This window comes from Sus scrofa, chromosome 5 (genome assembly GCF_054392235.1).
Source record: "Sus scrofa isolate SSC_HxYL_T2T_F1_AM1 chromosome 5, Sscrofa_HxYL_maternal_Yorkshire_Landrace_v2.0, whole genome shotgun sequence".
NCBI lineage: Eukaryota > Metazoa > Chordata > Mammalia > Artiodactyla > Suidae > Sus > Sus scrofa.
This window is the reverse complement of record NC_139387.1, coordinates 59,355,549-59,381,202: the sequence shown is the minus strand read 5'-3', so window position 1 is coordinate 59,381,202 and position 25,654 is coordinate 59,355,549. Positions and strand designations below refer to the sequence as shown.

General features: G+C 35.8%; 1 protein-coding gene across 1 annotated transcript in view; it reads left to right on the top strand.

The window, feature by feature from the left end:
* The window catches only part of PDE3A (phosphodiesterase 3A), a gene marked incomplete at its 5' end in the record, with an annotated part of 324,361 nt that overhangs the window by 170,106 nt on the left and 128,601 nt on the right, over nucleotides 1–25,654 (top strand). The window contains 1 exon segment of the mRNA NM_213736.1: nucleotides 23,685–23,735. Coding sequence (NP_998901.1) covers nucleotides 23,685–23,735 — 51 coding nt within the window.

Below are 25,654 nucleotides of genomic sequence, written 5' to 3'. Positions count from 1 at the left end.
GATGTAAATATTCCAAGTTCTTAGCCTGCCATATCAGATCCTTCAAAATTTGACGCCCTTGTCCCCCCACTTTTTTAAGTGCACCCTAAATACAGGCCAACAGTGGACTGGTTGTCTTTTCCTGAACAAATAATCCATGTACTTTCACGTTCTGAGCATTCGCCAGTGTCTTTCCACCCACCTGGGATGATCCTTCAAAGGTCATGACCTCCTTCCATTTCTTTCTCTTTTTATCAAAAGCCTTTTAATCCTTCAAAACGCATATTAAATGGTTTATGCAGTCTTTCTTGTCTTTGAGGAACAGGTATTTTCAGGGTTATCATATTATAATTCTTTATTTACATGTGTCTTTCCCTCTTGAATGAGAGTTCCTTCAAGATGGACACACATTTAGTTTTTTGTTTCTCTTTGTTTCCACCTAGCAACTGGTAGTTAGGAAGTGTTAATTATTATTGAATTAGTAAATAATGATATAGGTCTCCACATCAAAGCGTGGGTATCCTTGGCTTTCAAAAGGTCTTCATTCTTCATCTTCTCAGAGCTACCTGATTAATAAGGGGGTGTGATCTACCTCTAATGAATAATGCATGTCATGAGATTAACTTTTTATCCTCTCATTCATATTCACAATCATATTTTAAGGGCACTGTGCTGAGTGGGAAGAACCCTTACACTAATCTGTGTAGTTAAAGACATGGACATCTAAGTTCTTGTCAACCACTCTAATCCTAGGACACAATTTATTGTTCAGGGACCCTTAAGAGTGTTCAGGCTGTGGTTGAGATTAAAATTAACTACTTAAAGGAAGAAACAAGTAAAAGTCCTCCCCGCCTCCCTTTGTTCTCTATTTCCTTTTTTGGGGTTTCTAATTTACTAGGCTTTGACTTTCTTTGGTTAATTATACCTTTTGATATAGTTGCAGCCTTAGGTGAAAACACTTAGGTTTTATGATCTTCATCTTTGGGGGTGAAAGGGTGAGATGCTTGTATCCCAGTTCAAATGTATCTTGAACTGATTAGACATTTCCTTGTGGAAATAAAAAGGACATGAGAAATGGACTTTAAGTTAAAACATTATTTTATTTTATTTTTTTTGTCTTTTTGCTATTTCTTGGGCCGCCTCCCGCGGCATATGGAGGTTCCCAGGCTAGGGGTCTAATCGGAGCTGTAGCCACCGGCCTGCACCAGAGCCACAGCAACGCGGGATCCGAGCCGCGTCTGCAACCTACACCACAGCTCACGGCAACGCCGGATCGTCAACCCACTGAGCAAGGGCAGGGACGGAACCCGCAACCTCATGGTTCCTAGTCGAATTCATTAACCACTGCGCCACGATGGGAACTCCTAAAATGTTATTTTAATTCTGTGTTTAGCAGGGGTCTTCTGTGTGATCCTGGCATCTGTGTCCTTCACACAGATTTCCCCATTACACAACAATCTGCAAATGTGTTTATAGGTTGTCTTTCTAAAAGACATATGTTCATATAATTCCTACTTTAAAGTGTCTGGTGTCTCCTTTTGCCTTTAAAATATATCGTTGAACTTCATGTACAAAGAACTATATATCTTGAGCCCAACCTACCTAGAATTACTGGTAAACTCCTATATATATCAAAAAGCCCATCTCAAATGTCACATCCTGTGTTTAGCTCAGCTCTTACTGTGGCCCCTCCCTCTCAAGGAAGAATTCATTATTTCCATATTAGTGATTCCATTACCACCTTATTCATTTCTGGTATGTGTGGAGTAAAATATAGAGGATTAGAGTTGTATTTCACAGGCCAACCTTGCTGTACACATTTTTGCCGTCGGATCTTTGGTAGATTCCACATAGTAAGGAGCTCTCTGTATGTCACAGTTCCATCATTTATAAAAAAGGGACAATTATATTAACTACAGGAGATAACTTTGAGGTTTTTTGAAAAAATGCATAGAAAATACTTAATACATGCCTAGCACACAGTAAGGACTTATCCACCAGCAGGAAAAATAAATGTGTGCTTACATTTTATTTTAAATTTGCTTATGCATCTTCTACCTCTATTAAAATGAGGTGGCAAAGTCCACCTGTATCTGTATTGTGCACAAAGCATCCCACAGCTCCTGACATAATATTGGTTTATATGGTTATTGACATGAATATATATGGAAGGTCACATATTGATCAAAACACTAATTATCTGAGGAAAAATTATTAAAATAAGTTTTAAATACACATATTAATGCTGGAATTGCCACTTAATCATTTTGAGAGGCATTTTGCTCATAGAGAATCAGAAAATGGAATGAACCCTGTGAACCACAACTTAAAATAACAAATCTCCAAATGTCAGATACCATATCTCTTTAATGGAGAATTACCCGGGAGCCAATTTAGAAATAAAAACAACATCAGTACATACAAAATCTCCCTGTAGTGCAGATTCTGCAGGTAGAACTAGTATAAGTGGAAAGTTCCTAAATAATTCCAGAGTAGCTAGTAGTAGGAATAGTAGTTACCAGGCATATGCTTATCACTCCTAATAGAAAGGAGTCATGCTTAATATCATTGTTTAATACAGTTTAAAGATCTTACCCATAAAGAAGTAATTATAATCCTCTATTCCATAATATTTTCAATAACATACCTCAGGTTTAAATAGAGATGAATCTAATGCTTATAGTTTTTCCTTCAGGAGCTCCTGAGTATGGAATGTGTGTGTACATAGAGGTGCTTATTTTTTTAAAAAAACAGCAGCTTTATTAAGATGTTATTCACATACCATAAAATTTATCCAGTTAAAGTGTACAATTCATTGCTTTTTTTTTTCTATTTCACAGAGTTGTGCAATCATTACCCCTGTCTGATTCCAGAACATTTTCTTTTTTTCTTTTTTTTTTTTTTTTTGTCTTTTTTTTGCTATTTCTTGGGCCGCTCCTGCGGCATATGGAGATTCCCAGGCTAGGGGTCCAATCGGAGCTGTAGCCACTGGCCTACACCAGAGCCACAGCAACTCGGGATCCAAGCCGCGTCTGCAACCTACACCACAGCTCACTGAGCAAGGTCAGGGACCGAACCCGCAACCTCATGGTTCCTAGTCGGATTCGTTAACCACTGCGCCACGACGGGAACTCCCAGAACATTTTCACCATCCCACAAAGAAACTCTCATCCATCAGCAGCCACTTCCCATTCCTGCTTTTCTCCCTCCCACCTCCAGCCTCAGTTAACCACGAATCTATTTTCTCTCTCTATCCATTTCCTATTCTAGACTTTTCTTATAAAAGAAATCAACTGTTTGTGGTCCCTTGTGATTGATGTCTTTCACTTAACATGATATTTTGAAGGTTCCTCCATGTTGTAGCCTATATAAGCATTTCATTTCCTTTTTATTGCCAAATAAGTCTGCTTTGTATGAATAGACCACATTTTGCATCTTCATGGATTAGTTAATGGGCATTTGAGTTGTTTCCAGTTTTTTAGCAATTATAAATAATGTTCCTATGGATATTCATCTTCAAATTTTTATGTGGACGCAGGTTTTCCTTTCTCTTGAGTATAAACTTAAGAGTGAGATAGCTGGATGGTATGCTAACTCCATGTTTAATATTTTCAGAAATTGCCAAATAGTTTTTCAAAGGGGTTGTACCTCTTTACAGTGAGGGTTCCCATTTCTCCACCTCCTCACCAGTACTTGTTTCCTGTGTGTATGTGTATTTTAAATATTACTGTAGTTATCCTAGTGGGTATGAAGCGATACCTCATTGTGGTTTTGGTTTGCTTTTCCCCAAAAGGTATTGATATTGAGCATCTTTTCTGTACTTACTAGGTATTTGCATATCTTCTTTGAAGAAATGTCTATTCTGACTTTGGCCCACTTTTTATTTGGGTTAATTTCTTTATTATTTCAGGATTCTGAATTCTTAGTACAAGTATCATGCATACAAACTCCCTATCAGATTGGTGACTTGCAAATATTTTCTGCCACCCTCTGGGTTGTCATTTTACTTTTTTGGTGGAATTGCTGTGTGTGTTTATTTTTAAAACAAAAATCAGACAGATTATTCCAAATGCTAGAAATGAAGGTTTGAAGGTTGTTGTTCATTTTCTTCATTTATCTAGAAGTACATATTTTTGTGTTTTTCTTCTCTGAAATTCTTAGGTTTTTGAGTTGAAACATTTTGAAAAACAAAATTATTTGTTTCGTATTTCCCAAAGTGTGCTTTATGGCACACAGGTGCTCTGTGAGAAAGGAATTAAAGTTCTGAGATAAAATGTATTTGAGAAATTGAGGCTATTGAGAAATTCACTTGCTTTATTTCTTACTCTGAAGTCATAATATCAGTGGGCATTGAATTTATATATTAAAAATAATGTATGTATAGCCCGATACTTCCAGCATCTTTTAAGATGATTTTTCACCCAAACAATTATTGACTAATGTTTTTTTTTTCCCCTTTTTAATCTATTTTCTAAACTGTTTTTTACCTAGTTCTCACTATTCTAGGCATTTGTCCTTTAAAACAAAAAAAGGTAATGATGGTCATTTTTTTTTTCAAGAACCAGATATATGGAAACAAAGGGAACTTAGACATCCACAAATTATTTCTACTGGGTTTCTTTAATTCATGAGGTTGAATTCAATATGAGTGTCATATACATAATGAGAATCAAACTAATCACATAAATGATTCCTCTATGTAGCAGTCATATAGTTAGAATGTTATGATTTTGCTTTGGGATGAATCCAAATTCAGTTAATGTGTGGGTCTGTTTCTCTTCAAGGCCTTTCCTGGTATATACTGTTTCCTAATATATATTGCTCTTCTTCCATGAGAGTAGATGCTTTCCATTTGTACATGTCTGCTCAAATAGATTTCATTGATGACATTTTCATGGCTTCAGGGTGTTGAGACGGAGACAGTTATCTTTTCCTCATGATCACTTTGGGTCAGATGATCATTGCTTTATCTCCAGAATCCTAAACTGCTTCCAGGCAGGAAGAATAGAAAGGGAGAAGGGCAAAAGAGATAAGCTAGCCAAGTCTTTTCCCTTTTAAAGTGTAGAAGTTTCCCATAATCGCTTCTCGGCCTTTTGGCTAAGATCAAGTGTAGAAGTTTCCCATAATGACTTCTGGTACATCTGATTGGCCAAGACTTTGTTCCCTGGTTTCATGATCTGTGATGGAGGGAAGTTACAGGAAACGCAGTTTTTTTAAAGCCAAATACATTGCTATCTCTGCAGAAAATTGGGTTTGTGTGAAGCAGTGAGAAGACTAGGATGTCTATAGTATGGAAAACTAACTGTCTTTGGCCACATAAGGCAAGGGGGAAATTTTTCTGAGTTGGAGAATGAGGGGACAAAGCATCTTTACTGCTTGTGTACTCTTGGTTGTTTCCTGAGCTTAGAGTGACTCAGAATGTCTACATTTCCATCCAGAGTTACCACAGAATCTTCAAACTAAAATAATAGGCATTTTATTCATTATAATTTGACAAACATTTCACATGATGCTTTTTTATAGCAAGAGAACTCTAGGGAGAATGAAATTGAAGACAAGTATTTTCCCAGCTATAGAATTTTGGAATCAACTCATTTTTAAAATGCCTAGCTAGTTCTCTTATTTAATTTTCTTCTGGACAAACTAATTCTCTGAACAAATATTTATTGAGGCCTTTAACTCATGCTGGGTACAGTGCCTATAGCAAATAAGACCGTAAGATTTTTGCTGTCCTCAAACTCACTTTCTAGAATGGGAGATAGATAATAAGCAAATAATGAAATAAGTAGACAAGTTAATTTCAGATTGCTGTAACTACAGGAAACAGATGATCATTGCTGAAGAGGAATGGGGGAAGACGAAGGTAAGACTAGCCTCTTTTGTTTATTCCCTACCTCCATTACCCAGTATCACACCTGGCTGAGGTTAGGGGCTCAGTATGTATTTGTTGATGATGGATGGATGCATGAGTGGAGGGATGGTTGGATTCTTGGTTCTCATGGAAAGTATCTCTGAGGCAGTGCTATTCAAATGATACCTGAAGGATGAGAATGAGCTAACAATACTAAGAAATGGAAAAACTCCTTCTAGGCAGAGTAAACAGCCTTGTAGGTTATAGCAATAAGTTCAGATTTAGTTCTAAACAAACTGAGAAGCCATTGAAATGACTTTACACTGATGATCTCATCTTTGTAAAAAGTATGTAAAGTTGGTAATCTTATTACTACTTCCATTTTGCAATATGGAAACTGGACCTAGAAATGATGCAATAACTTATCCAGATCCTTGGAGCTAGTAAGAGTGAAATTAGGATTTGATATCAAGAAATCTGACTCCAGGATCTATACTTAACCACAGAGCAATGTTATAAGGACTCAAAAAATATACTATATAGAATTTACATTGTGGCTCAGCAGCAGCTGTCCACTAGGATGCTGGTTTGATCCCTGGCCTCACTCAGTGGCTTAAGAATCTGATGTTACCATGAGCTATGATGTAGGTTGCAGACATGGCTCGGATCTGGCGTTGCTCTGGCTGTGGTGTAGGCTGGCAGCTGCAGGTCCAATTTGACCCCTAGTCTGGGAACTTCCATATGCCATGGAAATGGCCCTTAAAAAAGACCAAATAAAACCCTATAATATTTAAAAAACAGAACCTGTATTATTCAATCAGAAAGAGAGGTTGAAAGTAAGATCTTTGCCAAATTAGTGGATTCTATTTTTAAGCATTTTTAAAAACTTTTCTTGGACTGATTCATGAATTCAATATACAGTGTAATCTCTGAGAGTCTCCTTCGATTGATTTTATCTTTTGAAGTCAAAATTGTGTTTTTGTAAAATATTATAAATTAGATTATCGTAAAGGGTCTAGTTGGTGGTTCTTTTTTTTTAAAAAAAAATTTATTAGTATAGTTGATGTACAGTGTGGTGCCAATTTCTGCTATACAACAAAGTGACCCAGTCATATATATACATTCCCTTTCTTATATTATCTTCCATCATGGTCACTCCCAAGAGACTAGATATAGTTCCCTGTGCTGTACAGTAGGATGGTTTATGGTTCTAATGAGTTCTTTAAATATAAGGAATTTGAAAAAATAAATTTTAAGTTTAGAATAACAGTAGCTTGAAAGAGGAAAAACATTACAAGCTCAGGCTGGACAGTTCAGTTGGGCTATACTTCTAAAGCTGTGATCACACCTTCTGTAGTTTATTGATTCTGAAACATCGGATTTGTCATCTTCTAAGGAAGATGACATCAGGCATTTTGTACATACCCTGAAGCCAGAAACCGTATTAGAACAGCTATGCCCCTGTGACCAATTCCAAAAAAGAAGAAATGTAGCTTAACAGGCAAATTGCCCTGATAGTCCAATCAATGACAGTCATTTTCAGTTTTCAAATGTGACTTTATGATCACTTTTGAATCCCACAATTCTACGTCTGAAATTCCTCAACAAACGATGGGAAACTAAAATGTATTCTGTGATGATTTCATTAAAGACTTTAACCGTGCCATGTCAGTAATGGAAAATATCTTGTCTGTCAAATTTAATCCCTCTATTTTTAGATCACAATTGATGTTGAAACACATTTCTTGGTGAAGTGTTAAATACCTCCCAGTCATGGTTGGCAGCAAATGAAATGTGTTTGGTAGAAAATTTATTTACTTCCTTTAAGATGCGCCCCTCCCTAAAAAACAGCCAGCAGAGTTTTCAATTTAGATAAATAATCAAAAAAGCAGGAATCCCATCCACTGTGTATCATTGGTTCAGATTGAGGAAGTCAGTGATAAATTGACTATCCTCTTCAACATTAAGCAAGCTTTCCTTTTCTACAACCGATAATCGTAGTTTTTTATAGTGATTTTTAAGTTTTTTATAGTGATTTTTAAGTAGCTTTTGTCTATTTCCTTGTATGTGTGTGTTTTTCCTCTCCAGAATCACTTTTTTTAAAAAAATCTTTTCTAGGGCCACACTCGAGGCATATGGAGGTTCCCAGGCTAAGGGTCCAATCGGAGCTGTAGTTTCCAGCCTACGCTGGGATCTGAGCCTTGTCTGCGACCTACACCACAGGTCACAGCAACACCAGATCCTTAACCCACTGAGTGAGGCCAGGGATTGAACCCGAAACCTCATAGTTCCTAGGGGGATTCGTTAACCACTGAGCCACGACGGGAACTCCCAGCTTCATTTTTAAAGTTCTTCCTCTTTTTTATGTCTTGCTTTTAATATAGGCTCTGGTGCATAGCAGTTGCTTAAAAAAAAGAGTAAAATAAAATGATTGTTTCTCATCTCTTGAACTTGAGATAAGAACAGAGTAGAGAAGAATATAATAATAATCCTTTTTGAACCTGTCCCTCTACCCACCTCTGTTCACAAACAATTTTATATCATACTCTGATCTTTCTCCCCCTGCTTCCCTTTTCCTTGCCACATCATTTTCTATTCCAATTTCTTTCTCTTCATCCCCAGGGACCCACATAATATGTCCCCAAAGGAAATAAATTTCCAAGATAACCTTTCCTTTCTGTGAAGGAACATTGGCTGTGGTATAAACAAACCCATGGAATTACTTTCAACATACCAGATGAGTCTTGGACTCTGAAGAACTGAAGGGTTCTATCAAATTTGAGGATGTGGATATACCCCACCTTAAACGTGAACTGAGAGAAATCAGTTACTTCCAGCAGCATTTAAGAAGCTAAGAACAAGATGCACATGTTTTGTTAAAACTTGGGTATTCTAGAAAGTGGAACTAAAGTAGTTTTGGCAATATCAAGTACAGAGGAAAAAGAAGAAGCCCAAGGGACATGTAATGAGGCTGGCATATACTGTTGACTTAGTCAATCTGTCCTTTTCTCCTCATCCTCCCAAAGTGAGGCTGTTGGGGGAAGAGAAGTAGCATGGAAAAAATGTTTGGGATTTTGTAATTTTGCTGGAGTTTTTTGGCACTGTTGTAAAATATAGCTAAGCATTGAATATGATTAGACTTTATATTTTTTTTTTTTACAAAAAAACACATTTTGGGAAAAATGGAACTTTCATATTAAGAGGAAATTGGCTGAAAATGAATTCAGGACATTATGGCCTTTATAAGACTTAAAATGAGATTTTTAAAGGTAATGTGAATTATTACAATTTACTTTTAAAAGCCATACCATTGATTTTTAAGACCATTTCTAAGAAAGATGGTTTAAGGGAAAATTTTCCTCTCATGTAGTTAGTTTTGCTGCTGTATGTAACAGCTTAAAAACTAAGTAGTAACATATCTATATTTTTATAGGTCTACAAAAGTAAACTCTTTGGGGATCACAATAATTTTTCCATTTTCAGCACACATTATTATTTTAATGCTATAATTTAAGAAATTGTGTTTTGTTTACATCACATCTAACATATGAGAATGCTTGATTAAGAAAAAAGAAAATAAAAACCTTAAAGCTCTCCAAATGCAAGACCTCATAAATCTTGTTGAGTTAATGCTTTTGCCACAACTGAGGCTATGTCTGGATTTCATTATTTTCCCTAGGATTTCCAAATTTTTCTTCTAAGGAAAGATCAATTTTATAGATTAGTTTCATGAAGCTGCCTTCATGTCATGAGCTTTGACTGTGTTTTAATAATTTCCTAGGGGGAAGTAGCCTTGAATGAGGCATTGTATAAGTGGAATCTAAATATATAGGGAAACTTGAGAAATATTAACAAGATCAGTCTAAAGACAACGGAGGAAGAGCTAGGAAGAATAATGAATGAAACTATTTTGTGTGTAATTTCTACTCTTTTACCCAAATCGGCAGAAATAATACAAGTGGTCATTTAACTAACTGTAAACTGCAGATTTATAGTGATGTTCAGTGCTGCTCGGAGATTTGAATTTAACCCGAAGTAAAGTTGATGGAGTTAATAAATTTAAGCCATAATACCTTGTTTAACATTTCATAGGAAAACTGTGTTTTGTTTTGCTGCTCATAATTTAAAAGTTTTTTTTGTTATGGCTCTTTTAGAAACATGTGAGGATTTGGGGGTGGGAGTTGTTTAGTTTTATTTGCTTGTTTTTTCAGGCCTAACTATCACTTGCATTGGAAATTTGTTTGTATTTCCAAATAATTGATGATATGCCTGAAAGTGCAAGCCTTGTCTGTATTGAATGGACCCTTGAGTAGCTTTTTCCCCAGCTGATCTTTTCAGTCATTTGTTATTTGTGATGTTCAGCCTTTTGCTACTCTGTGTGCCTTGTCTTAATCAGCAAGATTAAGCTACCCCAAATCTCATGTCTGCATGCCTCTTGTCACCACAGGGGCCTAGTAATGTTAAAAATTTAGATTTTCCTTTTTTTTTTATTTTATTTTTTTAATTTTTTATTTATTTATTTTCTTTTGGCTGTGCCCACGGCATGCAGAAGTTCCCGTGCCAGGGATTGAACCTGCACCACAGCAGCAACCCTGAGCCACTGCAGTGACAGTGCCAGATCCTTAACCTCCCATGCCACAGGGCAGCTCTTGAATTTTCTGTTGTTACACAGAAAATAAATCCAAATCTGAATCAGCAGACTCAGTGGACTCCATGATCATGTTACTCTAAGTAATGATGCATTAAGTTTTGTTTTTCTTACGAATTTGATCAAATTTTGCAAATCAGTCATTTGTTAGGATGGTCAAGGAATGAGTTTCCCATTCTAGTTTAATAAAAAGTAGTCGAAGTATGTCCTTTGAATTATACTTAAAGAATTAGAATATAATAACACCTACATAAAATTACATAATTAAAATGGTAAAAATAATGGTTACATTTAATGTGTACTTACTACACACCAGATACTGCACTCAGCCTTCTGCGTGTACTAAGTCATTTATCACTTCGAAACCCTCATGAGTTGGAGGCTATTATTATTTAAATTCCAGAGATATGGGAACTGTAGCCCGGAAACATTAAGTGAATTGTCCAAGATCATGTGTCTAGTAAGATTGAATATCATGTCAGATGTGGGATTTGAACCAATAAATCCAGTCTCTAGAAGCCACATGTTTGACCACTGTGCTACAGTTTATTAATGACTCAGAAGGTACTCCAAGATGTTGTGGTGCCTCTGAGTTGGTCATAGCAGCATTTGTTATGTTTACATAGAGCATGGAGCTAGATATTGTGGGTACCCAAAAAATATCTGTTGAAAGGATGTGTGAATGAAAGAATCAGTGGGTGAATGCAGGAATGAAGAGTATCTACTACTGAGATATAATAGAGAATTTGGTATAATTTAAACTCTGACATATAATTTACTATACATTTTTGATATAATCCCATAGCCAACATGGAAAAAACATGGTTACTTTGTAGTGTTTACATAGGATTTTTAAGAAATTAAAATTTTCTCTTATTCTACAGTTTTTAAAGGAGATGGAGACTGGAGAGTGGGAAAGATTTTGGAGAAATAAATCTATCACATTAACTACCACCATGAGTTCCATGAAGACAAATCAAATCCCGTATCTTTTTCTTTTTCCTTACCAACATACTTAGTTAACCAGGACCTGACACTTGCTTTGAACTCAGTAATTACTTATTGATAAGAATTGTACAGTAGAAAAAGTGTGTACTTTGTAGTCAAGAGACCTACATTTTAATCCATGTTTAACCATTGGCTAGGCATTATGTTTCAGTTTCACCTTTCTTTGCTCATTTCCATATCTATAAAATAGGGATCATTTGCATCTTTTTTTATAATGAAAGAAAATGTATAAGAAGAGCATTTAGAAAACAGTTTTTTAAAAAGCGTCTCAGATTATGCTCCATGGAAAGCTGTTAGTTAATTTCTTGAAATAGAAGTGTTCTGTGATCAAAATACTATGAAACTGTTAGTTGATTTGAGTTCCTTTGTTTAATGCTTCACCAAACTTCCCCCATGATAATATGTATTAGGACTGTCGAAGTAGTAACTGTGTTATGCAGAATTTCACAAGCTTTTTTGTTTTTTTCCTGTACTGCCATTTCTTTATCTTACAAGGAAATACTCTTTAAGTACGGGACTGATGTGATTGCATTATTAGTGGTATACTACCAAAAAATGCAAATTAGAAATAAAAGTACAAAAATTCCATGTAATCAAGATAGTCAAGATTATTAAGTAAAAGTGGAAGATTTGTAGCATCAGTCTTACATAGAGGCTTAGGATAGTGATTGTCATTGTGATAAAAGGGACAGAAATGAGAATTATGGAAATATTCTGAACCAAGTCGTGAGACCATCATCAGAAAGAGAAACGGGACTTGTGGTAGAGAGGCTGGGATTTCAAACTCCAGAATAGTTGAGTTTCTCTCTATTTGAACTTTTCTCATTCCCTGGTGTTTATGAAATTTATACTGGCTGCTAAGTTGGAATGCTGAATTAGAATCAGGGATGTATTCTCTGCCAAGTCAATGGAATTTAGGTAGTTATCACCAACTGTGAAAAGGAAAAGTATCCTTTAATTTCAGTCATATGTAGAACTGTACTGTTTTCAGGTTCTCAGTGCTTTCAAAGAACCTTTTTCTCTACTAATGTTGTCTGGGGAGAATAGAAGAAAGTTGAATTATTTGGGGAATGATAAAAGAGAGACTTAGATCTTGGAAAAGATCTCTGAGGCATGAAAGGTTAAGACCTTTGAGCTGAAAAAGACTCATTTCCCTTGCCCTCCCCACCCTCACCACAAGCAAAGGGCACGTGTTAGTGACAGCTTCAAAACAAGTTGGTTGTGATGATCGTTGTACAACTATAAATGTAATAAAATTCATTGGGTAATTAAAAAAAACAAAGAAATAAAAGTGCTTTCTAACACCCTCTGAGATAGCTGATGGATGTTTTAGTGACTTTTTGCAATATTCTGTATAATGTGAGAATGTCCTATCTCCCCTTGCATCTTTAGTAACATTCCCAGCACTTGATAATGCATTGTAGAGTGGGATGGATTTGGTGGGGGAGAGGGGTTGTGATGAAGTGGTGAAGGTGGGCTAATGGGGCAGATCTTGACCCTATCTGGTTTTCCCCAAGGGAGGCTGGTGGAAGTCATATTTGATTTGGGCCTTATGCCAAAGGTATTAAGAAAATCCCTGAGGCTCCCACACATTGTCACTGAGCCCTCCAGGGATCTTTGCTGGAGTTTGGGGCCTAAAAAGGTCTAACACAGATGGTATTGAGAAAGGTCTACCCTCCTTTATAATTAAATTTACTGATTTTCAGTGTTCCTTTTCAGAAGAATGCAATGTAGACTTGACCTTCTTACTAAGGAAAGGCAAATGAGGGAATTCCCTTTGTGACTCAGCGGGTTATGAACCCGGCTAGTACCCAGGGTTTGATCCCCGGCCTTGCTTAGTGGGTTAAGGATCCAGCATTGCCAGTAACTGCAGCTCCGATTTGACCCTTAGTCTGGGAACTTCCATATGCCTTTCAGGCAACCCTAAAAAAACCAAAAAAACAAAACAAAACAAAAAAACAAACCCAAAAAGCAAATGAAAGAAACATGAAACATCAGGGGTTCAGAGCAATTCCTCTAATTCCTCTAAAAGGACTAGACAGGTCTTCCCAGGCCAGGAGATTGCCCTCTAGTGGCCCGTGTGTGCAGGACAGCAAGCAGACCAGGCCCATCTGAATCTTCCCACATGGAATCTTAGAGAAAGGAATGGCTGTAAAATTGGGTTGTGATGATCGGTGTGCAATTATAAATGTAATGAAATTCATTGAGAGAAAAGAAAAAAAACCCGAGTAGTAAGGCAATTATAAAAAGAGTAAGCCAAGGAAAGAACCCAGAGGAAACATGCCAAGAGTAAAGAAGAGATTTAATTTGCTTATGAAGTCCCATGCCTTTCCTAGAAACCAGAGTAAAACGGCTGATCCTGCTCTTATTCATTTTATGACTTGAAAAATAAAACCCATGTGTAAAGGGACAACAAAACTGTACTAACACAAGGGTGCCTTTGTGGCGTGTGGTATATGCTTCATAAGTTCTTACTGTATTGAATGAAGTTGAGTTAGGGTTTGGCAAAGGGAGAATCCCTGGTCCATGAGTATTTCTCTAGAGAATGTACTTTGTTATTTTTAATTAATAGAGCTAATGATTGACTTTTGGACAATTTCATACCAGAGGAAGGGAGAAAATACCAAATACACGCCTGTGATTTAAAAGATTTAACTCTTGAAAAAATTTTGGCTGAAGGATGCTCTGCTGCTCCTCAAATTTACCACTTCTCCTCCCATCTCAGGGCTTCTGCACCTTCTGTTTCCTCTATCTTGTATGCTCATCTCCCAGATATCTGTGTAGCTGGCTCTCCCACTTTATACAGTTCTTTGATAAATGTCACTTTTTCAGAAAGGACTTCCTTGCTCTCATATAAAACCAGTTGCATTCTCAGCCCTGACCTGTTATTTCCAACTCATTCTCTATCCTTTATGCTACTCTAAGCTTTTCTATAGCTTTATCATCACCTGATACATGTTTATTTGATTATGTTCTGTCTCTTTTTACTAGAATTGTAAGAGCCAGGAGAAGAGAAATGCACCTTGGTCTGTTTACTAATGTATAAGTTGTGCCTATAACAGTTCTTTGTATGTAATAGGCACATGATAAATGTTTGATGAGTAAAGGATGAAGTAAAAAGGTTTATATTAACATATACTTCCATATATGTACCATACATAATACATAAATACATATGTATATATAATATGTACTATATATAATATAGTATATATACACATATGTATATGTTATAATATATACATATGCATATATAATATATAAGCTGTAGTGTATGTATATTATTTTTGTGTTTTCAAAAACATGTTATAGTAATTTTCAACAGATGGTTTACTTGTGCGTAATGGGAGGATAAGAGTATGATGTTACTATCCATCATTAGATGTTTTCATCTCTAAAACCTCTGGTTCCTTTAAGTACATGCAAAGAATATATATATATTTTTTTAAATTTGCATCTAGTTGTAGTTTCCTTCATCTTTCATCACTTCAGTAATAGCTCTGGTGAGGTTTTTTTTTCATCCAAGAAGTCCCTGAAAAGGCATTAATCTTTACATTAACAAAAACTGATAGGAAAATAGGAGTTCCCACCATGGCAAAAATCTGACTACAGTGGCTCTGGTCACTGCGGAGGTGTGGGTTCAATACCTAGCTCGACACAGTGGGTTAAAGGATCCAGCATTACTGTAGCTGTGGTGTAGGTTGCAGCTGTGGCTCAGGTTCAGTCCTTGGCCTGGAAACTTCTGTATGCCATGGGTGCCACCATAAAATATAAATAAATAAATAGATAGAATAAGTAAATAATAGAATGGTGCACAGGGCAAAATGTAAACAAGAAAGGAAAATATTTTACCTACAGAAACATACTTTCAACTATCTGCATTTCTCATGCTATTGTTAAAAATATCTCTGCTTGGATAGAATCATTTTGTTTCCATGCTAACTTCTCCTTTGCTTCTCCTGTGAACTTTTCAAATTTGGTGTTTGGCAGCAGTTTTGTTTTCCTTGGAAGCAAGTACTGTGTAACATACTGTTAGCTGAAGGCTGTGATGTAGAAATTTATTATTAAAAATAAAAAAGAAAAGAATTTATTCCATAAGGATGAAAATGACTTAGTGTCAAGGCAGTTAGGATTTTCAAAACGCTTTACATAACAGATTATGTTCCCTTGCAAGGAAGTATATTTTCTTTCCTAGGAATAAATTTAAGTGTCTTCATTTTGCCCATCCTGATTAATGGGAACCGACAAAGAAGGAAAGATATACATTTTTAAAGTGAATTCCTTCATCAGATGCAATGATTTTGTTTACCGTGTGTGTGTGTGTATATATATATATATATATATATATATATATATATATATATATACACATATCCTCAAACCTTCTGGTAAGATGTTTATTGAGATGTGTATTAAAATGTTATTACTGAGAGGAATAATCACAGTTAAATAGCCAAGAGGGTATTTTCAATACAAGGTGAGAGACAAAAATTTTTCTTCCTGAATTAATAAGCCATGTATTGTTTATCAACCAGAATGTATTTGAATTTCCTTTATTATTCATTGTTTTAGTCTTAGTCTCAATTTCTCTATTTTGCATTGTTAGAACTTTTCTGTAACTCATTATAAAATCAGAAGCATTCCACCTCCAAAAAGAATATCATATCATGTTCATAAATTTTTTGTCTCTTTTCCTCAGATCAGCCTAGGTATCTTGCTGCTATTCACTTATCTTGAAAATTTAATACAAGCAAATTCAATTGCAAATGAAAAAAAAATGATGCCACAATTTCTACTTCCAATCCTCATTGTCCATGACCCATTTTTTCTCTTTCAACTCATCCCATAATAACGTCAAATGATGACTTTGGTTATTTGCAATTTAACACTAATCCTACCTGCTGATTCAGAGGATGCTTTGACTTTCTTATTGACATAAATTCAACATCAGTTTACACATAATTCTGAAATTCATTGACTTATTTAAGTTTTATTGACGTATAGTTAATTTACAAGGTTGTCATGATTTCTGCCGTACAACAAAGTGACCCAGTCCTGCATATACACATATCCATTCTCTCTCAGTATCTTTTCCCACATAGGTTATCACAGAATACTCAGTAGAGTCCTTTGTGCTATACAGTAGGTCCTGTTGGCCAATCATTCCATATACCTCAGTGTACATATGCCAATCCCAAACCCCCATTCCATCCCTCCTACCCACCACCCCTACCTGTCCCCTTTGGTAACCGTAAGTTTTCCAAAGTCTGTTGAGTCTATTTCTGTTCTTCAAAAAAGTTGTATCCTTTTTTTTTTAAGGTTCCACATATTGGTGATATCATATGATCCTTGTCTATCATGGTCTGACTAATTTCACCTAGTACGATAAATTCTAGGTCCATCCATATTGCTGCAAATGGCATTATTTCAAACTTTTTTAATGGCTGATTAATATTTCATTGTATGTGTGTACCACATCTTCTTTATCCACTCCTCTGTTGATGGACATTTAGGTTGCTTCCATGTTTTGGCTATGGTAAATGGTGCTACAATGAATATTGGTGTTCATGTATCTTTTCGAATTATGGTTTTCTCTGGATAGATGCCCAGGATTGGGATTGCTGTATCATATGGTAGTTCTGTTTATATTTTTTGAGTAGCCTCCATACTGTTGAAATTCACTGATTTATTATGTAAGCTCTCTTCTTGATTTTTTTTTTTTAATTTTTTTGTCTTTTGCCATTTCTTGGGCCACTCCTGCGGCATATGGAGGTTACCAAGCTAGTGGTCGAATCAGAGCTGTAGCCACTGACCTATGCCAAGGCCACAGCAACGCAGGATCCGAGCCGCGTCTGCAACCTACACCACAGCTCACAGCAACACCGGGTCCTCAACCCCCTGAGCAAGGCCAGGAATCAAACTCGCAACCTCATGGTTCCTAGTCAGATTTGTTAACCACTGCCACGATGGGAACTCTGCAAGTTCTCTTTTTTACTATTTATTATAATCGACCAATTTTTTTCATTTGCCCTATTCTTGATTAATGGGATTAAGAGTGGGAGTGGGGTGGTATCTCTACTTCTGACACTTAGCCCTATGGTTCTGCTTTAACAGAAATAGTTATCAGCATCCAAATTCTTTTTTTTTCCCCCCTCTTTTGTCCTTTTTAGGGCCGCACCCACAGCATGTGGAAGTGCCCAGGCTAGAGGTCAGATCTGAGCTGTAGCCACCAACCTATCCCAGAGCCACAGCAATGTCAGATCCGAGCCACATCTGTGACCTACACCACAGCGCACAGTGATGCCGGATCCTTAACCCACTGAGCGAGGCCAGGGATCAAACTCACAACCTCATGGTTCCTAGTTGGATTTGTTTCCGCTGCACCGTGACGGCAACTCCCCAGATTCTTCATTTCGACTTAAACAAGTTTTAATATTAAATAAGTCAATTTATCATACTATGGATGGTTTTTGATACTGAAAACATTGTGCTTATTTTAGTCCTTGATCTGTAATCTGAAGACAGTACTCGTATGACAGCAAAATAAATTCTATGTGTGAATAGGGTAAAAATTCATATGCTATCATGTGCTAATATGAAACTGACCCTCACCCTCTCCCCTCGCAATTTGTATGAGGTATGCAATAATCATGGGAAGAGCCCTGACACCCTATTCAGCCCCAACCCTCTTTCTCTGCATTTAAATCACAAAAGTGAGGAAATACTTTAGCAAACCCTATACACTCAATACTGAAATAATTAAGGTTAAATTTTGGCTCAGATTATTTTTCATGAAAAATAGATTTTTAGTGATAAAAAACCCTTGTGTGATTTCCTCAAGTGGAAAGGAAAAAAAAAACTTTATTGATTTTCTTTGTCTCTTTTCTTATTGAATAGAGAACATTGCAGTATCTCATTCATCATTTCAAAGTTTATTATTTTTTAGATATTTCACATAGCATGTAGATTTCTATAACTTTTCATTACTTTGAAAAAATAGCAGTATTATTTTAAAATATGTTTTGGAGTATTATCACATGTTTGGTCAACTCAGACTTTCCAATATATTGTAATGATGATATTAATAGAAAATATAAAGATAAATGATACAATAGAATAGAATCCCTTTACCCTAAATCTCTCTCATTAGTCTGTTATATACTGATAGCAAATAACTCTCTGGTATATAACACACTTGGTAAATTTACTCTTTTATACTTTAAAAGTAGAAAGTCATGAATAAAACTTTTGGAAGTTTATTTTATATAAGTTCTGGTTTGTAAATTATCAAATTCTCTTCTGTAGTAAGTGATGATCCAAATGAGTCAATGTTTTAAATGTTTTTGCTCTTTGACTAAAGTTAGTGGCAGAAGGCAGTGAACCCTGTGTTTTTCTTATTTTAGTTCTGATCTTTGAAAAATTCGTATAGGTGGATTACAGTTTGTGTCTGTGCTTTATTTACCTCTTTTTATTGTGATACTGATGCATAGTAGAACTTACCAAGTTAGCTTGCTAGTTTAAATTCACTAGAAGGAGGACAATAGTCATAACAGCTTTTTATGAACTATTTTCTTGAAAAGATTTAGATAAAATAGTCTTCTGCTTAAAAATCATTTTTCTCGGAGTTCCCATCTTGGCTCAGTGGTATGAATCTGACTAGTATCCATGAAGATGCAGGTTCAATCCCTGGCCTTGCTCAGTGGGTTAAGGATCTGGCTTTGCCATGAGCTGTGGTGTGGTTGCAAATGTGGCCCGGATCCCATGTTGCTGTGGCTGAGGCTGTGGCTGGCAGCTGTAGCTTTAATTCCATTCCTAGCCTGGAAACTTCCATGTGCTGCTGGTACAGTCCTAAAAGGCCCCCCCCCCCAAAAAAAATCATTTTTCTCTATCAATCTCATGCTCAAATTTATCATTTAAAACAATCATCTCATCGCTCTCTTTTTATTTATTTATTTATTTATTTGCCTCTTCTAGGGCTGCAGCCACGGCATATGAAGGTTCCCAGGCTAGGGGTCCAGTTGGAGCTTTAACTGCCAGCCTTCACCACAGCCACAGCAATGCCAGATCCGAGCCACGTCTGCAACCTACACCACAGCTCATGGCAACTCCGGATCCTCAGCCCACTGAACGAGGCCAGGGATCAAACCCGCAACCTCATGGCTCCTAGTTGGGTTTGTTAACCACTGCGCCACAATGGGAACTCCTCATCTTTCTGTTATTAATGAAAGGCACTCCCAAAGTCTCAATAAAGCAGATGATTGAAATGTGTCAAGAATGGTTTTGATAATTCTAGTGAACAGTTAACTAAATATTCTTAATTTATGTGTTTCTGAATCAGACTGTTTCATTGGTTGATTGGTATTTGTTAACCGTATTATAATCAACTTTAATTTAGTATTAATGAATATTTACTAACAAATGCATTACCAATAAATATGGAAAATTTAAAAAATGAAGTATTAAAGAAATATCAACTATATAAGTATTTAATTTAATGTGATGATTATCTGGCCTAATTTACACCAAATTGTGTGTCAGCCAAATGATAATTAAATCATTGTAATCATTCCCAGGCTTGTAGTAATTATTAAGAATGAGTAATTTAAAATTACTTAGTTGTATTTTTCATTTATTATACCATGAGTGTTTCACATGCATTTTTTTTTTTAGTCCTTTTGTCTTTTTAGGGCCACCCCCATGGCATTATGGAGGTTCCCAGTCTAGGGGTCGAATTGGACCCATAGCACCTGGGATCCAAACCACATTGCAGCCTACACCACAGCTCAGGGCAACGCCAGATCCTTAACCCACTGAGCAAGGCCAGGAATTGAACCCAGGTGTCCTCATGGATACTAGTTGGATTCCTTAACCACTAAGCCACAATGGAAACTCCTCATGCATTTTTTAAAAAAGTTCTGAAATTTAAACTTTAAGTGCTATATCACATTCATTTCTATAGTATAATTTATTGACTAGTTCCCCTTTTGTTTGACAACCCAGTGATTAGCACATTGTAACAAATTTTGACATTTTTACTTACTAGTCAAGGTTAGGAATTTTAGGAGTGCAATATATATTAAAAATGACAAATATTTTATGTGTCTATATGTTTATTAGTGTGATATATGTATGGACCTCAATAAACTAGCAAATATATGTGTATTCTTATCTCCCTGAATCCTCACCAAATATTCTATATTATCAATTTGCTATTTTAATAGGCAACAGTATTGTTTATAGTGAATTTCTTTCACTTCCAATAAAATTGTTTCCCATAAACTTCTTGTTCTTCTTTCTTTCTTTCTTTTTCTTTTTTTTTTTTTTTTTAGCTTTTTAGGGCCGCACCCACAGTGTGTGGTATTTCCCAGGCTAGGGTCGAATTGGAGCTATAGCTGCCAGCCTACACCACAGCCACAGCCTACGCCACAGCAACAAGGGATCCGAGCCACATCTGTGACATACAACTGATAGCAACACCTGACCCTTAAACTACTGAGCAGAGCCTGGGATCAAACCCTCATCCTCATGGATACTAGTTGGATTCCTTTCCACTGAGCCATGACAGAAAACTCCCTCCCATAAACTTCTTTATTTTTTTTTTTTTTTGCAATGATTCCTTTTTTTATAATTCTTATTTTTTTTATTATTACTCAATGAATTTATTACATTTGTAGTTATACAGTGATCATCACAATCCAATTTTATAGGATTTCCATCCCACAACCCCAGTGCATCCCCCCACCCCCCAAACTGTATCCTTTGGAGACCATAAGTTTTTCAATGTCTGTGAGTCAGTATCTGTTCTGCAAAGAAGTTCAGTCTGTCCTTTTTTCAGATTCCACATGTCAGTGAAAGCATTTGATGTTGGTGTCTCATTGTATGGCTGACTTCACTTAGCATGATAGTGTCTAGGTCCATCCATGTTGCTAAAAATGCTGGTATTTCATTCTTTTTAATGGCTGAGTAATGTTCCATTATGTATATACACCACTTTTTTTGACTTGATATTTATTATGTAAACTGTCCCTGTCCTTTAATCCAGTTATCTGCTAAGTTTACGTTTCTTTGAAATTTGTAGAGCTTTTAGTGTACTAAGGATGTTATTATTATTTACTTATCATTTTCTGTAGATGTTTTGCCAATGTGACATTTGTGCAGACATTAGAAGATTTCACGTAGCTTGATCAATTATCTGTGTGTTTTTTTAAGCTGAGGAATCATTTGGTATTCCAAGGTAGTTTATACTCATAGTTTGATCTATTAAAAATTTAGCTCTTTTTATCTATCTAGAGTTTATGTGTGTTGTAAGGTTCAGCTCTATTTTTTTTTTGTTTTTTATTAGCTGAATAATTCATCAAATACCTATTGATTTTTACATTTCCTTTTTTTTTGTGTGTGTGTGTGTCTTTTTGCTATTTCTTGGGCCGTTCCCGCGGCATATGGAGTTTCCCAGGCTAGGGGTCGAATCGGAGCTGTAGCTGCCAGCCTACACCAGGGCCACAGCAACTTGGGATCCGAGCCGCGTCTGCAACCTACACCACAGCTCATGGCAACGCCGGATCGTTAACCCACTGAGCAAGGGCAGGGACCGAACCCGCAACCTCATGGTTCCTAGTCGGATTCGTTAACCACTGCGCCACGACAGGAACTCCTACATTTCCTTTTTAAAATATTTTGTTACTACATGTACTTGAGTTTATTTCAAAAATGTCCACTACATTTCATTCATGTTTTAAGTCTTAAATTAGAATCCCATAATTTGGGTTAAATTTTATAATGTACATTAGTAACCACTTGAGTATTTTCATCTCTGCTAATATTTTGATTCTTAAAAGTTTATTCTCTTGGGTAAAATTTAGATTCTTGTTTTTCTCAGTTTCTTAAAAAAATACAAATAGCTTTTGGTTGAAATTGGGTTAAACCTGTTAATTTGTTTGGGTAAAACTGAACACAGTAATTTTACTGAATTCAGACTTCTTAACTGGGAGCATTGTATGTCCATCAGTAAAGTGTTAGCATTTTATGTATATAAATGTTGTCAAACATTTCTTGATAATATTCAAAAGTGCATTACTTTTTGCTGCTTTTGTGAACAGTTTTTTTTTAATTATGTCTACTGAAAAGTCACTGTTTTATAGAAAAGCTAAGGTATATACATATGTTGTATAGTATGTCTTGTTAGTGTGCTCTCTTCTCAATGGTAGGGAGTTCTTCCATTGGTACACATGAGTAGTGAGTATACTGGACAGAGAAGTGGAATTTTATTCCTCTCAGTTGATACCTTGCAGTTACTTAATATTCTTCTTGTTCAATGTTATTTTCAGTAAATAAATATAATTTGTAAGCCAAGTACCTAAGGACTATTATGACTATGGGGATAACTTGATAATGTTTCATAGTCTGTTTTTATGAAAATCTGCATTTTGTGACTTTGAAGGCATATTTCACATTAAATAACTTTGCTCCTTAGAAAGTTCATATTTTTATGATATTATCAAAACAAAATTAAAAATGTTTGAAATATTTTGGCCTTGTGTTTCTTAATCATTCTTGACTGGAGAGTAAATTTCTTCAATGTATTTTGTTAATAAACTGGAAGCTTAATGGTATGCAGAGAAAGCTTAACATAGTTTAACATCTATCTGCAATGTTCCTGACAAAGAAACATAAAGCAGTACATTAGCAGACTCATTTTGTCACAGAGTGATACTAAAATACCCTCAAAATTGGAGTTCCCATTGTGGCTCAGCAGGTTAAGAACCCAACTAGTGTCCATGAGGATGTGGGTTTGATCCCTGGAATCACTCAGTTTGTTAAGGATCCAGTGTTGCCATGAGCTGCTGTGTAGGTCGCAGACAAGTCTTGGATCTGGCATTTTCACAGCTGTGGTGTAGGCCAGCAGCTGCAGCTCCGATTCAACCCCTAGCCTGGGAACTTCCATATGCCGCACATGTGTCCTCCCCCCCCCCCCCAAAAAAAAACCCTTAAAACAACTAGCAGTTGAAATATTAGCTATCAGGCCAGATGTATATTACTTCAGGTATGTTAATTTATTTCATGAGGGCTATTTGATACAGTACTACTACAATGGAATTGTAGATTTCAAAAGCCTAATTATTCTTTAAAAAAAGAGTAAGAATAGTTGCTATGTGAAATAGGCATCATTTAATTTACTGTCATTACTATATTATCTTCCAGCTCATGGGGCATTCAGAATGGGACCACAAACGAGGGCCAAGAGGATCACAGGTGAGTTTCTTCTCCTTTTTTGTATTTTGTTTCTGAACACTTTGATCCCTGAGTTGTCTAAAACTCAAGAAACAATAATAATAATGAGACAGAGGATGAGGCAAAATAACCATGCCATTTGTTTTTATTTAAGTTAGCTGTAATTAAAGTCTGATTTCACATCCCAAGGGCAGATGTCAGTATACTCCTCCTTAGAGCTTTCTGGTCTCCCAGATTGGTGGTGTTTATGTGAATGTCGATTTTATATTCCTCTTGTCTCTGCAGGATACATTTTGATCAGCAACCCACTCTCTTGATTTTATTCACTTTCTTTGATAATTTTTCTATGTGTTTTCTGTTTTTCTCTATCTTCCTGTTTTTGGTTAAATATTTTGAAATATAACCAGAGTAAAATCCTGAACTAATTAGAGATTTTGTCTCTAAATGAACTATCCTCATCTTAGGGAAAGAGAAAGATGAAAGGACCTATTATTTGGGAAAAGAAACACATTCTAAACCTTCCTATATTACCAGACTGTTTTCATTGTCTTCCTTATGTCTCCGGCAAGGAGAAAAGCTTCCATGACGCATTTATGCTTTTTAATGACCTAATTAGACATGTGGATTTGTTTTGCTTCCATAATTACTTTGCCTGACAGAATAAAGGCTGAGTTTTACACTAAGAAAATTATCTCTCTCCTCCTAGGGTATTTTGTGAAGAAATATAAAAATCATTTATCTCTTAGCAGCCTGTGTTTACCTGACTGTAAACATGCCAAATACAAAATTAAGTGGTTGGAACATTTTTACCTCTGCTGCTCACATTTTCTCCTTGCCACTAAAAAATATAGTAAAGTAAAGAGAGTTGAATGATTTTAAGTTTGTGCATGAAAGGTCATTGTGCAAGGTGACATTCTCCCAAGGGTTTTACCAATTTGACATGGACCTTGCTGTCACTAAGTCTGCATGGATGGCAGTGTAATTTAGGTCACTAGGAAAATACAACCAAGTAAGTCAGTTGTTTTTAGTTGACAGTTTAATAGCCATGGTTTTATTTTTTCCATTATCAATTTGATTAGTAGATAATATAAATCAGTCCAATTAAATTAGGATTATCCAAGAGAATTTATGCCTCACTTTCCCTCACTCTCACTTTCCATGTCTCCATTTTCTCTGGAAACTCTCCCTCTGTACACATTTAGTATTTCAAATCAGAATACTAAATTCTCCAAGGCTGGTCATGAAATGATGAAATTAATGCAAGGTACATGCTTTGTCATTCTAGAACAATCAGTTCTAAAAATGAGCACTGGTAGGAAATTCCATGGTTTCTGACTATTGCCACCAAAGACATTTTGATATTCAGAACATGCCAAGCAACTCGATGAGGACGTGTCCCTTCCAAGTAATGTAGTTTTATTTCTTGAAAGTTTATTTAAAAAATATATAATTATATTATTTTATAAATTACAATATATTATATATAAATATATTTATATCCAATAAATATATATATTTTATACTCCCCATATGATTTATTTGAATATAATTTATCTTCAAGTTTGGATTGATCACTCTGTCATTATACATTGAAAAAATGTCATAAAAGCACAGTATTGTTTGTGTTAACTTTAAACTTAAAAAATCCAGAAAGAATATTTTAAAAATTCCAGATATTACGTGTAGCTAGAAAACTTAAGCATTCCATGCACAAAATATTTCCATAACTAAAGTTTGATTATTATTAGAAGCCTGAGATGATTCTAAAAAGGAAAGGCTTTGGAATGTTCTTGCAGGAACTACTCTTATCAGCATCAAGGTCTTTCTTGGGCCTCTTCACTAGCTAAGTCTTCTAAATGTGGTATACATTTGTCTCACTTTGGTCCTAATACTCAAGTAACAATCGTCAATATAAAAAGCAAAACTATGTGCCAAAAAAT